The following is a 17,030-nucleotide window of genomic DNA, read 5'->3' on the forward strand; positions in this document are numbered from 1 at the left end:
ACAAATTGGCGCCATTTTGAAGCCGACAAGAGGATCATAGTGGTGGGAGAAGCGAGTGGAGCGCGCACTTTTTCCAATAAGGTAAACGTTTACTTCAGTTTTTACGTTTTCGGTGTGTAATTCGGTCGTTTGTCATGTGCCGGGTTCTGTTGGTGGAAATTGTTATTTTTTAGGTCGTTTTGGTTAGTGTTTTCCCCCCTTTTCGGGGGCTGTCTATTCTTCTCGTAACCCATGCGAGGACATCTGACTCGGTGTTCCCCCCAAATCTTTTAACTTAAAAAACGTAGCGCGCTGAGCGTTGTACGTTAGCGTGTAACATTTGTGATCGTGGTCATTTAGGTTACACAAGAAGACTGTGCACTTTCCTGATCCTCGTGTGTGTATGTATATGATCTTGCGTGTTTGTGTTTAGCTCTCTAGTAACGTTAGCTTCGTTAGCTTAGCTTAGCTGTCTCTTAAGTAAATAACCGCCAAATCGTTTCGTGAGAAACGTAAAGCCACATCCGACTCACACATCGTGCGATATCAGAACACACTGCTGTAATTTCCATTTACACCGTTGTAGTTATGATTTCCTTGCATGCTGGGCTCGGATGTGATGTTGTGCATTGGACCCTGGACCTAAGAGCTGTAGTGGTGTGAAATAAATATTATCTTGTAACTTTAAGTAGCTTTCGTAGGGGTCTAATAACAGTTTAATTCGGATGTAAACGGGGTTAAACACTGGATTGGGTGCTTCTCAATATGCCTCCTCGTTTCCTCGCTCCTCCGTCCTCCATCCTATGACCCGGAAACCGATCGAGCTCAGCCATCTTTAAGGACGTATCAATTCTCTAATTGCACCGGGAGGAGGCGAGGATCGAGGAGGCTTTCTGAGGATACACATGTGTTTCCTTTGCGGAAGTGTTTTATCCATTAAACCTGACGTGCGCATTATTCTCCTCCCCCTGCACATCGTCACATCTTTTGATCATATTCAAACATGCATAAATGTGATAATTACGCTTCTTTGTACTGTAAATGTATACCTATTTCAGACAGTATAGTTAATATTCATAAAGTTAATATATTAATATAGTTAATATTTATGTATAACATATATTTGATAAACCTTATATACATTTCTGACCACTTTTAAGCATGTTTTTAACTTATTTTATTGTAGTGGAGATTATGAAATCTGCCTAAAGTATGTATTTAACTTTATTTTTTACATTTTCAATGTGCAATGTATACAGTCGTCATTAACTGACGACGCTTTGCAGTGACGCTAAAGGGAGCGAGGATATGCCATTCACTTCTTTTAATTCCTCGGTCCTCCCTTCTTTTCCTCGTTCCCTTCCCTCGCATCCCGAAGGGGTGGAGCTAAGACGCCAGGAAAGGAAACGAGGATGCACAAATAAGAATTGAGATGCACATACAAGGGCCATGTTGTATTTTCACTTCTGGTTAAAAGGTATTTTGGAATAGTTTTTTTGTTGACCTGTTGAAGTGAAACCTGCACAGTAATGCACAAGCTGTACAATATTTGTTATAATATATATGTATACATATAATTTCGTATATAATAAATAAAGCATTATTTTATACAATGATTGTTATTGCATTAGTTGTGATTTAAAATATTTTACTATTATTTTGAAAAATATGCTTTTATTTTGAAAACGCTTACTTCCTGGTGTGTAGTCGCCACTTTTGTTGTCTTTCTGTCTTTTCAGATTTACCGAAGATCGAAACCGTCAGTTAATGGACATAAGAACTGCTTAAATGTCAGGTAATCTTTTAAGCCTTGCTTGTTCGATTTAAAAAATAAATATCCGTACAAATACAAATTAAGAAACTTAAATAGCTACTGTATTTGCTGTTTGATTGTAACGTTAATTGTACGCTCATTGGACGAGACACCGCAGACGTTTTAGTGATCGCGGTGTGATTTAGTAATAGTTGAAATAATTGTGTTTTAACAGATGCCCGATGTCAATGCCAGTGAGTCTACTTCTCCCTCCGAGGGTGGAAATGTAGAAGTCGCCTATGCAAACACAACACAAACTAACCTACGTGGTTTATCAGCGGTTTTAACCTCCAACAGTCACACCAATTCAGACACTAGCGTAAGTGACGAACTTACTAGCACGTGTTCCCTAGAAGCCACGAGCGAACAGGACAGAAACCGTGTCATTCAAGATTTAGGTATCACTAGCACTGCGTTCATTGGCCCTGCATGTCGCCCTGAGCCACCATCCATTGAGCAGGAGCTTTCTGAGTTTTACAAAGAGCTTCAGGAAGTGGACCACAGTGACGAGGTCGACGGCCATGCCCTTGATGAGCAGGGTCAGAATCCATCCTGCAAACCTGAGAGTGACCCACGACAGAAGGACAGTTCTGCTGTCGTAACTGATCGCAGTAGAGCTTACAGACCCTACCCAGATCCACACCAGCGCAGTGGACAACAGTGGCAATGTGGAGGTCCAAGGAGATGGAGACCTCGCACGCCATATGGTAATGAAGGCTTTGGCGAAAGGCGACACTTAGCCCCGTGGTGTCCCCCTCCACCATGGATTCCTCCGGGACCACCAAACCCAGCTTTCCAGTTCTTCCCTCCCCCACCATTTGGAGGTCCCATCATGTATCCTCCATACATGAGACCTCAGCAGAACTTCCAAAGTCACGCTGACATCAGCAAGAGGGCACCGTGGGAAGTGCCATGGTTACCGCCAAATGAATGGCATGACAATGCCAGGGGTCCATCATTTTGCGATTCTAGATTCCCTGAGGATTATGAAACGTCTACATCAAACTGGCAGCAGAACAACCCCGAACAACAGTTTCATCATTATAACACTTTACATCTCATATTATTGAGGGGTCTACCGGGCTCTGGAAAATCCACTTTGGCCAGGCGAGTTGTTGGCATAACCTGAATTCAAAAATAAAGGAAAAAATACATTTGTAGGGAATAAACAAAACACAACTTCGATATCGTTTCTCTTGTGTTTAATAAAACAGTAGACAACGATTCGAAATGTACGTCACGTTTAAATAAACTAGCAGCAGTTTTAAGTTTGACTTCTTTTTAATATTAATAAAAATGCCTTGCAGAGATCTTATGTCCGGTGGCCCCAATGGAACAATACTAAGTACAGATGACTACTTTTTCCAAGACAACACATATGTATTTGATAGCACACTGCTCGCGGATGCTCACGACTGGAATCAAAAGAGAGGTGAGAAAAAAACTCCAAACGTTTTTAACTTGCTTTACTTCAAAAAAACAATGATCAGTTGATGCATTTTTATTAATGGGCAAATTTTCCATGTTGCTTTACCATTTCTAAGCTGAGCATGCGATGTCCGAGGGTCGCTCACCTGTTATCATCGACAACACAAACATCAAAGCCTGGGAGATGAAGCCATACGTTAAAATGGTAAATTTAATCTCTGTATTTAGAGTAATGTTTTATATGAGTTACAGCTACAGCCTGATGGCATCTAGAGATGTTATATGATATTAAATGACTAACGTTTTCCTGCTATTAGTGTACCTCAAAGTCCATTTAAATAAGTAGTATTTACTTATTACATATTTTTCACAAATGTGCTTTATTTCACACAGGCTTTAAAAAACGGATATAAAGTGGACGTTCGTGAACCAGAAACCAACTGGAAATATGATCCTATCCAGTTAGAAAAGTAAGTCTGTAAATGTTCTCATGTTGTGAAAGGAACATAGTGTATTAGTCACTAAATGAGAAAGACTTTAAATCAAGTCTTACAGAGGTTCTTAATACATTTGTGTTAAAGTGAATGAAATGTTTTTGAATGTTTTCTAAAAATCAGTAAGTACCTTTCATATCGTCTCGAGTAAGAACATCTGATTTTAGTCTGAATCAAGGCTCTTTGATATTTATGATCGCAAGCCAGATTAGGAGCCAGCGCAGATCAAAAGCTAGCTTCTGATCAGACTGTTCAGGGTGTATTTAAACTGGGGGAAAGTTAACTGTACGTCTTCTGAAGACGAAAGCGCACAGCATCCAACAATTTCCCACATTTTTTTTTCTTTCTGTCATGAATAGCATGTGCTGAGCTTGGATGTCCCGGTAATTACTTTACTTGTTTTTTATTCTGATCAACAGAAGGAATACACATGGAGTCCCTCGAGAAACAATAGAAAAGATGCTGGATCGTTTCGAGCGGCCCGTGGACATTGACATTGTGATGAATTCTGCGGAGCCTCCTCATAAAAGCAGAGCACGTTAACAGAATCTGTTGATGGACATGTTGGCCCGGTTTCACAGACACGGCTTAGCTTAATCCAGGACTAAGCCTTAGTTGAATTAAGATATTTATGTCGCTTTTATAAAAATACAGTGGAAGAATACATTACTGGTGTGCATCTCGAGACAAATCAATGGCACTGATATATTTTAAGATATTTCTGGGCAAGTTATATTCATCGGGCCATTGTCTTTTAGAATTGAATCATTTGTTTTATGAATATGGATTCATGTGAAGTTAAAGCTGTATGGTGATGTTCAATGAAGGACCTTGTTTTTTTTAAACAAACCTGGATTTTTATCTCTTTTTAATGAAAATGTAGACTATCGTGACTGCATTCAAGCAATGTTCAAGTTTCTAGATTTGTACACTGTGAAATACTAAAAGAATAAAAATACAAATACACTAGACTCATTTAGGTCTATGTATTTTTAAGCATATCTGCCTTTTCAGTAGTAATGTAAACATTGATCTTAAGGTTCACGCTTTGTATCTCATCTGCTGTGGTTGTACAATGTCGACGGGTAATTTATGTCGACAAAACGACACCACGTTGTTTCTAAAAAAGTGTTTTCGTGTGTGTTTATTTGTTTTTGATACAATTTAAATAAAATAATTTTTAAGACAATGAAAAATCTGTATGTCCGAATCCAACTGTCATTATGTATGAAGGTGGAGACCCGCTGTAATAAACATCACGACCTATAGATGTCGCTGTTACACCGCACATGTAAACCTGCTAGTGTGACTGAATGCTCATAAACGCTCGTTTATGCACTGCTTATGTACATTGCCATTACTGCGATTTATTTATATTATTTAACCCAAATCACTTTTACTAATACAGCCACCCCCCAAAAAATAATTGTCATAAATAAACCTCAGTTTTAGAGGAGGGTCTGTGTGGAGCGGAGCTGCACTGAATGGTGCAGCCAGGGACAAATTGGCGCCATTTTGAAGCCGACAAGAGGATCATAGTGGTGGGAGAAGCGAGTGGAGCGCGCACTTTTTCCAATAAGGTAAACGTTTACTTCAGTTTTTACGTTTTCGGTGTGTAATTCGGTCGTTTGTCATGTGCCGGGTTCTGTTGGTGGAAATTGTTATTTTTTTAGGTCGTTTTGGTTAGTGTTTTCCCCCCTTTTCGGGGGCTGTCTATTCTTCTCGTAACCCATGCGAGGACATCTGACTCGGTGTTCCCCCCAAATCTTTTAACTTAAAAAACGTAGCGCGCTGAGCGTTGTACGTTAGCGTGTAACATTTGTGATCGTGGTCATTTAGGTTACACAAGAAGACTGTGCACTTTCCTGATCCTCGTGTGTGTATGTATATGATCTTGCGTGTTTGTGTTTAGCTCTCTAGTAACGTTAGCTTCGTTAGCTTAGCTTAGCTGTCTCTTAAGTAAATAACCGCCAAATCGTTTCGTGAGAAACGTAAAGCCACATCCGACTCACACATCGTGCGATATCAGAACACACTGCTGTAATTTCCATTTACACCGTTGTAGTTATGATTTCCTTGCATGCTGGGCTCGGATGTGATGTTGTGCATTGGACCCTGGACCTAAGAGCTGTAGTGGTGTGAAATAAATATTATCTTGTAACTTTAAGTAGCTTTCGTAGGGGTCTAATAACAGTTTAATTCGGATGTAAACGGGGTTAAACACTGGCAAAGGATATAAAATGACACCTGCTGTAATTGAGACGGTTTTGTTTTGGTTGTGGATGTAGGAACAGCTGTAAAGGAGCACAAAGGCATCAGTAGACATCTATTTTAGAAAGTCAACCTGCTGTCTGTCAGTGTGTAAGTTGCTTTTCCTATGCAGAACCATTGGGAACCCGTTATGGTGTCTGGAAATGTGTTGTGTCGTGTACTAATTCAGAGGTGTTTTGAACTGCGCTGTGTGTGTTTGCAAGAAGTGTTAAGCACTAGAACTGTCTTAAAGGGACAGTTCACTCAAAATTGAAAATTCTGTCATCATTTACTCACCCTCAGGTTGTTTCAAACCTATATACATTTCTTTGTTCTGTTAAACACATGGAAAGATATTTGTAAGAATGTTAGCCATTTTCAGTTCTGTGACATCATCCACTACCATAGTAGGAAAAATTATTGTATCTTTTTTTGTTCCGTTGAACACAGTGATATATTTTGAAGAATTTAGGAACACAAACAGTCCTGGGGCACTATAGCAGTCACAGAATTGAAAATTGCTAGCATTCTTCCAAACATCTTTCTCTGTGTTCATCTGAACAAAGTAATTTATACAGGTATGAAATGAAGTGAGAGTGAGCAAATGATGACAAGATGTTCATTTTTGGTTGAACTATCACTTTAAACAGTGCTATTCATCTCCCTTTGCATTATTCATATTTTTGCCCTATATCGTGATGTAGGTGTTGTCGTACTTTTATATGAATTGCTTTTAAAACGCATGCATTACATAATTTAATGCAGTTATTTGCATATTTAACACTTCGTTTTTATTTATAGGCTTTTTGGAATGTAAATGAACGATTGTGGATTTTATACCTTAAAAATTTAATAAAATTATGAGTATTTGTCATCTGTCTTGTTTTACCACTAGCCTACTAGAAATGGGGCGTAGCAAATCACAGTCTACGACTGTAGGCTTTGGCTTTCAGTTGAATAAAAAAGGTCAAGTTAAGTCTGCTTGTCATGCATGCGCCAACTTCATGTTTAAATTGGGAATATGAAAAGATAACTGGGTTCATCATGGCAATTCATGAGGATTTCAGTTTATCCCAGCTGTTAGATGCATTGAAAGTAATACAATATAACACAAAGTGCATATCACAATTGTTTGCTAAATAACGGATTGAAGGGGAAGGTCGCACAGTAATAACAATTCTGTGTCATTTATTTCAGTATCTGTGACTATTTCTTCTGTGGAACACAAGAAGATATTTTGAGAAATGTCTCAGTGTTTATTTTGTGGTACAATAAAAGTCAATGAGAGCCAATGATGTTTTGTTGCAAGCATTCTTCAAAGAAAGAAAGTTATTCTGGTTTGAAATGACCGAGAGTAAATGAAGAAAGTTCACCCAAAAAAGAATATTCTATCTTTTTTATATTAAAAATATAAATTTATCAAATGACTGGTGAAACATTAAAAAAAATGTCTTATGCATTTTCGTATTCCTACTTGCATTAAATGGCAAGTCATCACATTTTTATATTTCTAATATTGTGCAGTGTATGTTACAAATTTTTTGCTCCTCTTAATTCCATTAGGCATAATTGTGCAATTATATCTTAGCACATTACTCTTGAGGAACACACATCACTTTCAAGGCAGTTAGATGCATTGAGTTGACGACTTTCTTTTTCAATGGGTCTGCTTGAGATATTGTAATTCATGTGGGTGTAGTGTTTAGCTTGTTAATCTGCAAAGTCTCTTTGCGTGTCAGCTTGAATTAAATGCACAGCATTTCTTTGAATTTAAACGGTCTTGATAGGTTATGTAGTAACGTAGTGCACTAGAGTGCTCTTTCCAAAAATGGTTTCTAGTGCCGTCAATATTTAACCATCCGCAGGAGGTGAGGTTTTGGCTGACATCCTGTAATTTTCCAAAAACAAACAGAACTTTCGCCTTCAGTGTGTCTGGGTGTAGTGACTAGTCTGAAGCGAAATTCACATTGACAGTCCATTGAATCATTTTAACAATGGCACATTCTTTTTTCCCAAAATACTTGATGTAGATTCCCTATTTGTTTGTGTGGAATATTGCGGCTGATGTGTTTTTGCCATATTTGCAGCGAGCACTGATTGGAGAGCATGGCTCACTCCAAGAATCGAGCCACGGATGGCAAGATCACCTACCCGCCGGGGGTGAAGGAGATCTCCGATAAGATCTCAAAAGAGGAGATGGTGCGGAGACTGAAGGTAGGTAACGCCACGTTGTTCAGGCAAGTGGTAATCTTCATGGAAATTGTTCATCTTAAGACCTCCGCAGCTTTGTCAGGCAGAACAAAACCATTATTCTTCTGCTCGTATTCCCAGCTGTTTTTACAGCTTGTAGATGGTGTTCTCTCCCTCTGTGGATTTGTCACCTGTATCTGTTTTTTTAATGAGACTGCCAATTGAAGGTGTGTTTTCCATTAAGCGTGTCTTGCATCACACCGTAAGATGGATGTGTGGTTGGCTCACTGCTCTGCTTTTGAACCTCAGATGGTGGTGAAAACCTTCATGGATATGGACCAGGATTCAGAGGAGGAGAAGGAGCTCTATCTGAACTTGGCCTTGCACCTCGCCTCAGATTTTTTCCTCAAACATCCAGACAAAGACGTCAGGCTGCTTGTGGCCTGCTGTCTAGCTGATATCTTTCGCATCTACGCCCCCGAAGCGCCGTACACATCGCCTGATAAACTAAAGGTTAGAATAGTGTGAAGAGCTCAAATATTTCATTCTGTTGGTTTTGAAGTTGCACTTTCCTTTGCGCAAATAAACGAATGATGTTCTTACATAAAATGACCTAACATTTTATATATAGGTTGTTAGCTCATCGCATAACTAGCCAAATGTTTTTAACAGATGTTGACATAAACATCTTGAAATGCGAGAATGAAGTAACAACCATAAAGCTTTTGGCAGATTAGTGTTCATAAATGGTCTGCATAGACTGGGAAGTGAGCTTATTTTTTGTGAACATTGAGTATCTGCATTAAAATAACTACAGATGAGCCTGTTTTCCATTATAAAGATTTTTTTGGGAGGAAAGATGCATTCAAATACATTAATATGGTCAGCATATTCTCAGAGTTTCTCATAAATAACATCGGGCTGAATATTTTAAAGGTGATGTCTGCGTTTGTGTGCGTCTCTGTTTTTCTTTAGCTTATAGTGAAAGATGGAGTTGTTCAGCAGAAATAACACATCTCTGCAGGTGCTTCAGATATTAAATTGGCTCTGTGTCTTTCTGTTCTCAGGATATTTTCATGTTCATAACTCGCCAGCTGAAAGGTTTAGAAGACACCAAGAGCGCCCAGTTTAATCGATATTTTTACCTGCTGGAGGTACGTCACCCAAGCAACAAGCTATAGCTCATCCTATGGATTTTGATGCAATGCCTGATCTTTCCTTTTCTCTCCTTGCTCTTTAGAACATCGCTTGGGTGAAGTCCTACAACATCTGCTTTGAATTGGAGGACAGCAATGAGATCTTTACTCAGCTATACAGAACGCTGTTCCAAGTGATCAAGTGAGTGTATTCTTTAGGTCTGTCTGTTTAGATGTCTAAGTTATCTGTTAAATATCTAAACAGCTTTCAGCAGATATTTTATTTGTTCAATAATGACTTTATATTATTTAAGGCAACTGCGGTAGTTTCTTGTAAAGCTCCATTGAAACAGTATGCCTGGTGCAAAGCGCTATATTAATCAAACTTGACTTGACTGTGGTATCTGCGCCTCCCGGTCAAGCCGTACAGCTGTGTATCTTTACATAATGGCTGTCATGATTCAATAAAGCACCTTCTTGCTTTACCGTTTTCTGTTTGAGATGTAAATGGGAAGCTGCAGTCTATTTGTTATCTCCTAATGAGCTGTCAGCCTCCCATGCGCTGATATTATTTCCCTGCATTCGGTCAGATGACAATGATGTGTGCAAATCCCAGGTGGGAACCCTTTATTGCATGTGCACTATAAAGGGGGGGGGGCATTCATCTCGGCCACTGATGTTCACTCTGTGAACGTCCTATGCGAGCAGGACCCGGCTGAACTCGCCTGTCACATATAAATGAAAAACCTAGAAGTGCTTTGTTTTTATGCTCTATTGCGTTTGCTTCCCATCTTGCACTCCTCTGCTTTTATCGTCTCATGATTTTGGGCCAGCGCTTGCTTTAATGTGTTTACCATTTCTTGTTGTTTGTTTTGTATAGCAATGGCCACAACCAGAAGGTCCACATGCATATGGTGGATCTCATGAGCTCTATTGTCTGCGAAGGTGACTCCGTCTCGCAGGAACTCCTTGATACTGTTTTGGTAAACCTGGTCCCTGCTCACAAGGTACAGTGTACCTCTCAAAAGCATTGTTAACAAATACAGACATTACTCGTTCGCTTTTCCGATCATAACATTTACTCTGCAGAATCTCAACAAGCAAGCATACGATTTGGCCAAAGCTTTGCTGAAGAGAACAGCTCAAGCCATCGAGCCGTACATTACCAATGTGAGTACATGTGATGTATTACCGTTCATTTATCACGGAACACGCATCCTGCCGCATGTAAACATCGTGCTGGCTTAAAGGAATATGTAAAGGTCTTCTCATTTGTTTCAATCTTGAATAACCCATGTGTCGACTCGACTCTTACCCGATCGCTTTCAGAAACTCATTGAGGCTTGCAGCTTTAACCAAAGATTAGGTGTATTTCTCCTTTCTGAACGGCATGTTGAGCTTAAACATATTCATCAGAGACACCCGGAGGAGCTAGCAGTGCCGTTATGCTGTGAACTCTATTCCCTGCTGTACTCATTAAATACAGATGAAATAGAGAGAATAAATTCTGAGGTCTCTCTGTAACTGTAATAAATCTGTAGAGAAATGACTTTCTGTATATTTGTTGTCTGTACTACATCTATGTTTAGGCATTTGGGAGATGCTTTTATTTAAACCAACTTGCAGTGCATTCAAGGTGTGTTGGTTTATGTCATCTGGGATTCGAACTCATGGTATAGCGACCTGTCATGCCACAGAAACTCTACCATCTTTCTCTGGCTTATCCAGGGTGTCTGTGGGGTCTTATAAAGTATTAAAAGTTGATAAATCAATTTAGAGAAAAATGAAGTCCCTTAAAAAGTATTAAAGTCTTAATGCCATTTTCCAAGGTATTAAATTGTGTATCATCTTTTCATAATCACTGCTCCGGGGGTACGTGTGTTCACTACTCTCTGGATGGGTTAAATGCAGAGGTCACATTTCGTTGCCTTGTACATGTGCAATGACAATAAATTGAATCTAAATCTAAATCTAAAAAAAAATAATAATAATTGTCCAAAGAGGTGTTAAAGTTTGCCTGAATTTAATCATTGCGTAGGCGAATAGTGGGAGGTCTAGGGCTGCAACTAACGATTATTTTAATTGTCGACTAATCTAGCGATTATTTTTTCGATTAGTTGACTAATCTAACGATTATTATTTTTTTTTAATCTAATAAAGATTTTTTTTATTACCTTATTAATCCTTTGGCAAACTTTGCAAATAAACAATATGTTCTAGTATTTTCTTACATTATAAAGCAAATCATACTTTTTACTCCACTACATCTTATAAATAAATATTGTCGTTTTAACATTTTAATCCGTGTTTACATTAATCTTCTTTTAATTAAGTAGTTTTAATTTTAAAAGTAAAAAAGACTGATTTTTTATGTACTTAAGTACTGTATTAAAGGTGAAAAAATAAAATAAACTTATGAGACCTATATGAGACCATGAGATTGCACTTATGCTTTTTGTTTTCCTTATGTTGTTCCAATTGCTTCCATTGTTTCCCTCATCTGTAGGTCGCTTTGGATAAAAGCGTCTGCTAAATGACTAAATGTAAATGTAAAAACATTTAAGAATGTGTTTATGAAATACTAGAGCATGATATATGCTCTGTATTTTTTTCCTCCAAGTAATATCCGACTCTATTTTCAGTCTCATAATGTAATTGAGTAAAAGTAAAAATACTACTATCTGTCTCTGTTTATTGTACAAAACTATCACCGTATGAAAGACTCTAATGCAGAGTGGCGTTAAAGCGAGCCCGCGCACCCGGAACTCAGAATGATGCGCTTAATGCATTCGCTTTGTTATTTACAGTTATGCGCATCCCGGACGCACAATGATGCGCTTAAAGCACCTACTCCTTCTGAAGTCCCGGGGATCATTTTGCTCCCCAAAGTAAATAATAGTTAGAACACAACGAGAAGAGATGATATGGTACATGTTTAACACACAGTGCGCTGCATCAATCCAACAGTTTACAGTTAAATCAGAGGGTATAAAAAGAGTTATTTCGTATGAAGACCGCTTCCCGCGCTTCTAATAAGCTAAGCTACACTCAGCGAGTAACGTTAACTCACAGTCTCTAGCAAAATACATTTTAAACAAAACCATAGACTATCATCTTGTCATTATGAAGAATAATGAAAACATTGGAACATTTTGGAAAGAGTAGCGTCCTGACCGTCACCGTACACACTCATGCTGACTGGAGATTGACAGACTGCACCAGTGGAGGTCAGAGTTTCTTCATTATGCTATATTGGTTTATTCCTCGCATAAAGCTATCGAATGACATAAAAAGTGCATTGGTGGTTTCATGATAGTTTGTCTTTTTTGAAGCTTAAGAGTAATTTAAGCAGGGTCACAATCTGCAAAGGTTCACATACACTAACTTACACTAGTACAATAGCGTTAATGTAAATCATTCATGTAAAGCTTAGTTTTAAAATAAAGTAATTTATTATGAAAGGCTACATCTACGTTCCCCTCTATGTCCGTTTGTGATTGCGTGTCCATGCTGTGATGATCCCATTCCGGGGGTAACTTAACGTTAGGGGGAATTCCGCCGTCCACTAACTTACTGCGTCCGAGGCTCTCGATCGCTGTTTGTCGGGTGAATTATACTTTCTCTTGTTCTGCTGATTCACTTACACACGCCCGGGAACAGAAACTGCTATTACAGCAGATAAACGTAAATAATACGACGCGTCGATGCATTTCACGCACGTCGACGCGTCGTTGCAGCCCTAGGGAGGTCCATTTACATCTGGTTGTTAGGGCACTCTCTCGCCTTCAATTAGGTTCATTTGGTCCGGACCAATGGCAAAAAATGATAAATTGTAGCATTTTTCAGTGGTGTTGGGCGCTTTTCTTACCACACTGATTGCTTTGGTCTGAACCAGTTGAAATGATCCAAAATGGAGTCACTTGACAACATCCACATCAAATACGAGAACGTATTTCCTAAAATGCTTTTTTAAACAAAACAAATTCGCCATCAACATCGCATGTCAGATGTGGTAACGTTAGCCTGATCAATTGTGCTAGCATCAGTCGTATCATTGTTAGCGGTGATCTCAACAACATCCACCGGATCAACGTCCGGTTTTGTCCCAAGCATATTATCGAGGTCATCGTACCAGGGGAACTTGTACATCCCACACTTGGATGTACTGTTGAGTTTCTTCACCTTAACCTGGCACTGTTCCACAGATCTATTAAACCCCCTTTCCCTGAGTTGTTTGCTAAACAATGAAAATATTGTGCTGTTCTTGTGTGTTTTCGAATGTTGGGATGTAATATGGTTTGAGGTGGGATCACGCTCTCATCACAAATGAACCGCTCCAGGGTTCGTTTTAAGGCATACAGAGACAACCTCTTTAAGGAGGTTTCCGTACGCTTATTTGGTCCGCTTTTGGTGTGCACTCGAGTGCGATTGCTGCATTCACACACCTGCCCAAACGATCCGCACCAAGAAGAAAAACGAACTCTAGTGTGATTCAACCATACTAAGTGAGTCAGGTGTGAAAGCACTCCTAAACAACATCGTTCGTTGATGGGGAAATGCAAGTTTTCGTGTAAATGGTTGGAGGATAAGGAGTTGCAACCATGGCTGAGGGCTGTCTCTGGGAATAACCGTGAGGCGTACTGTTCTGTGTGTCGGAAGGCGATTAGCATAGCCTCGATGGGGATTGTAGATCGTGTATAGTGCAGACAATTCGGCGCAAATTCAGAAATATGGGAGAATACATTGTTGCTGTTTCACAGTTACAACTACAGAAGCACCGCACCGAGAGCTCGCACACAGACTCGCACCAAGCAAATAGAGAAAGTGTGTGCGGGAAACTCTGCTAACCTTTTAAGTCAAGTCATATAAACTCGATCAGCCGTCTTCTCTGTCAATAACATCTGTGACTGTTGACGTTTAAGCGGAAAGGCAAGTACACGGAGGAACGCATATTGAAAACACCGGCACATTTTAATTCTTTCCCTGTCATGTAAGAAAGAGGCGATGTCGAGACGCTGCACTCAACATGAGAGAAAGAGAGAGGCGCCGAGCGCTCGCAACTCTACAATGAATTAAGCTGTTTTAAAAGTCAAATAAAAATGTAAATGGGAATCATGAAATTCTATTCATGGCGGCCAGTGTTGGATAGTGTGGCCGTGACGAATAAGTCAATATGGGAAACAGGCAACACAATGATATGTTGTTATGAGAAGTAGCCTATACAAATTAGACAATGGCGGGTTCCATTCTTCCTGTTATCCGTGTTTTAGTTGCCGGCTGCTGGATGCGAGATGTTTAAGGAACTCTTCCTGATGTGCGTTTGTTGTGGGTGTTAGTTTTTTAACCAGGTGCTGATGTTGGGGAAGACGTCTGTGAGTGATCTGTCAGAACACGTCTTCGACCTCATCCTGGAGCTCTACAACATCGACAGCCATCTACTGTTGTCTGTCCTGCCTCAGCTGGAGTTCAAGCTCAAGGTAAGAGAGCTTTGATTCTCTGTGAACCTCGCATGCGGTTCTGTCCGCTTGAATCTTGGCTTAAAGGCGGAGAGGTTTTTTTCTCTTTCTTTGTCACGAAGTCTCTAGGCTTGCAGAAACATGCATTATGATTGTTGTGTCTATGATAGTCAGTGATTTTTTAGGTTGTTTACCTGGAAAGAGATTTGTTAGCAGTTGAGCAGTTTATTTATATAGTACCAGGCAGGATTATTGTTACAGATAGTGTCACAATTGCCTCATACAGCTGTGGAAAAAATGAAGAGACCATTATACATTTTCATTTAATCAGCATTTCTAGATGTATTGTGGTCATTCCAACAAAACCAACCATTTTCAACAAAATCAAACCTCAGGAGTGACATAAAGTTATCCAACGGCAATGTGAAAGACAGCTTGACAAGACGCATGAAAACTGATAACAATCGAGGTTATCACATAAAAAATATATTTTTTAACTTTCCCTAAATACATGAACAAATATTACTTATTGCAATGAGTTGTTATTTATATTGCTTAAATGTGAATATGAACTTGTTTTCTTTGCAGTATTTTAGGTCTGAAAAAATACAGAGCATCTCTTTTATTATTTTGACCTGTTTCTCCAGTTTTCATTTTCTGCAAGTAAATGCAAAGAGCAACAATATTTGTATTTGAAATTTAGGAGAAATATTGTCTGTAGTTCACAGAATTAAACAAAAATGACCATTTTACCTAAACACATGCCTATAAACGGTAAATAAAAAAAACAGAAAAGTGTTTTGGGCTTGTTTATGGTGTTGATATTTGCACTCTTGGAATGCACTGTAACCTTGTGTCTCTTAAAATGAGATTCTTATTGTAGCCTGTTGGGCATTTTGGATAGCTCATGATTATTATCTATTATCATCGAGGAAGCAGTGCCTTGTTTATGACTGAGTCATGCTTTTCTTGTGGCTTGTGGGGTTGAAAACCTTAAGAAAACCTTCAGTAGGGTTTTCTGTGGTGAAACCATGATTACACATAAGAGAGTGTTTTGTTAATGACCAGATAAATGTCTTTGAGTCATTGGCTTATCGGTTGTAACTATGAGCGATTAATAGAAAACCTGCTTTATTTGTTTCTCTGGCAGATATTTGACTCATAAAAGTCATTTGTTATGTGCAGTAAAATGTTTTAACCACGTTTATGTTTTAAAATTTGATTGTTATTTTCTGACCCTGTTTACACAGAAACAAAATAACATGTGTTTGACTTTTTATGGAATGTGAGAATATAATTACATTGCAGGCAACAATCCCCAGGCATTTCTCTTTATTCCTTCTCATTTGAGTAACCTGAAAAAACAAACAAAGGCCATTATTTTGCAGTGTCTGGGCGGATTATTAAATGTGTGTACATGTACATGTACATACAAGCAGGTTTAGTTTGTGTTATCAGTCTGTTTGTACTGTATGTGATGTCAAACCTTATTCTTTTCTTTTTGTGCAAAACACAATAATGGGGAGCTTAAATTGAAGAAATGGGTTCATTCATTCTTTGGGCTGTAATGAATGTACCCGTGTGTGTGTGTAGAGTAATGATAATGATGAACGCCTGCAAGTCGTGAAGCTGCTGGCCAAGATGTTCGGAGCGAAAGATTCAGAGCTGGCTTCACAGAACAAACCTCTCTGGCAGTGCTATCTCGGAAGGTGAAGCTCCTGCACCACAGGCTTCATTATCATGTTTTCTATTATTATTGAATTTTAAGATGTTAACCATCTGCGTGCGTCCCTTTAGGTTCAACGACATCCACGTCCCTGTTCGATTGGAATGCGTGAAGTTCGCCAGCCATTGCTTAATGAACCATCCAGATCTGGCAAAAGATCTCACAGGTACCGCTCGCAGCCGTAGCCAGTATGATTGAATCTGTTTTTCTGAAAAGGGTTCTCTTTGAAAACCCTTTTTACATTGAGATTTTTGTTCCGCAGAGTACTTGAAAGTGAGGTCACATGATCCAGAAGAGGCAATTCGACATGATGTCATTGTGTCCATTGTGACGGCCTCCAAAAAGGATCTTTCGCTGGTCAATGACCACCTGCTGAACTTCGTGAGGGAAAGAACGCTTGACAAACGGGTGAGTACTGAGATCTCGGACCTATTTAAACCAAACGATTTTCTCTGAGGACATTTGGTGAGTTCTGCGGTTTAATAATTACTGCGGAGATTTCAATCCTGTATCAGTACGTGAAATCACAGCCGTCCTATCTTCAGGAAATGTGGCTTT

General features: G+C 39.2%; 2 protein-coding genes across 4 annotated transcripts in view; both read left to right on the top strand.

Annotated features, from left to right (window-relative positions):
* The first annotated feature begins 1,669 nt into the window (after positions 1-1,669).
* On the top strand, positions 1,670-4,685 carry LOC130564882 (NEDD4-binding protein 2-like 2). 3 transcript variants are annotated; one of them, XM_057351318.1, is made up of 6 exons: positions 1,670-1,774; positions 1,968-3,024; positions 3,100-3,224; positions 3,337-3,425; positions 3,614-3,690; positions 4,134-4,685. In XM_057351318.1, exons 3-6 carry the CDS (start codon positions 3,107-3,109, stop codon positions 4,255-4,257), a joined length of 408 nt encoding a protein of 135 aa, XP_057207301.1. In that variant the 5' UTR covers positions 1,670-1,774; positions 1,968-3,024; positions 3,100-3,106; the 3' UTR covers positions 4,258-4,685. The 3 variants fall into 3 exon arrangements, with proteins under 3 accessions (XP_057207301.1, XP_057207300.1, XP_057207298.1); XM_057351317.1 differs by having other exon boundaries at positions 1,968-3,224; XM_057351315.1 differs by lacking the exons at positions 3,100-3,224; positions 3,337-3,425; positions 3,614-3,690; positions 4,134-4,685 and having other exon boundaries at positions 1,968-3,093.
* Positions 4,686-5,124: 439 nt separating this feature from the next.
* Positions 5,125-17,030, top strand: part of pds5b (PDS5 cohesin associated factor B) — a 28,103-nt gene continuing 16,197 nt past the window's right edge. The window contains exons 1-11 of the mRNA XM_057351387.1: positions 5,125-5,294; positions 8,052-8,178; positions 8,464-8,667; positions 9,222-9,308; positions 9,395-9,492; positions 10,171-10,297; positions 10,380-10,460; positions 14,627-14,767; positions 16,340-16,455; positions 16,544-16,638; positions 16,735-16,880. Of these exons, the coding sequence (XP_057207370.1) occupies positions 8,071-8,178; positions 8,464-8,667; positions 9,222-9,308; positions 9,395-9,492; positions 10,171-10,297; positions 10,380-10,460; positions 14,627-14,767; positions 16,340-16,455; positions 16,544-16,638; positions 16,735-16,880 (1,203 nt within the window). The 5' untranslated portion in view covers positions 5,125-5,294; positions 8,052-8,070. The remainder of the gene's footprint in view (positions 5,295-8,051; positions 8,179-8,463; positions 8,668-9,221; positions 9,309-9,394; positions 9,493-10,170; positions 10,298-10,379; positions 10,461-14,626; positions 14,768-16,339; positions 16,456-16,543; positions 16,639-16,734; positions 16,881-17,030) is intronic.

The sequence above is a fragment of the Triplophysa rosa genome, linkage group LG14 (assembly GCF_024868665.1).
Source record: "Triplophysa rosa linkage group LG14, Trosa_1v2, whole genome shotgun sequence".
NCBI lineage: Eukaryota > Metazoa > Chordata > Actinopteri > Cypriniformes > Nemacheilidae > Triplophysa > Triplophysa rosa.

Bases quoted from the DNA above. Each gene is read 5' to 3' on its own strand.
- LOC130564882 (XM_057351315.1), top strand. From the start codon at position 1,968: ATGCCCGATGTCAATGCCAGTGAGTCTACTTCTCCCTCCGAGGGTGGA.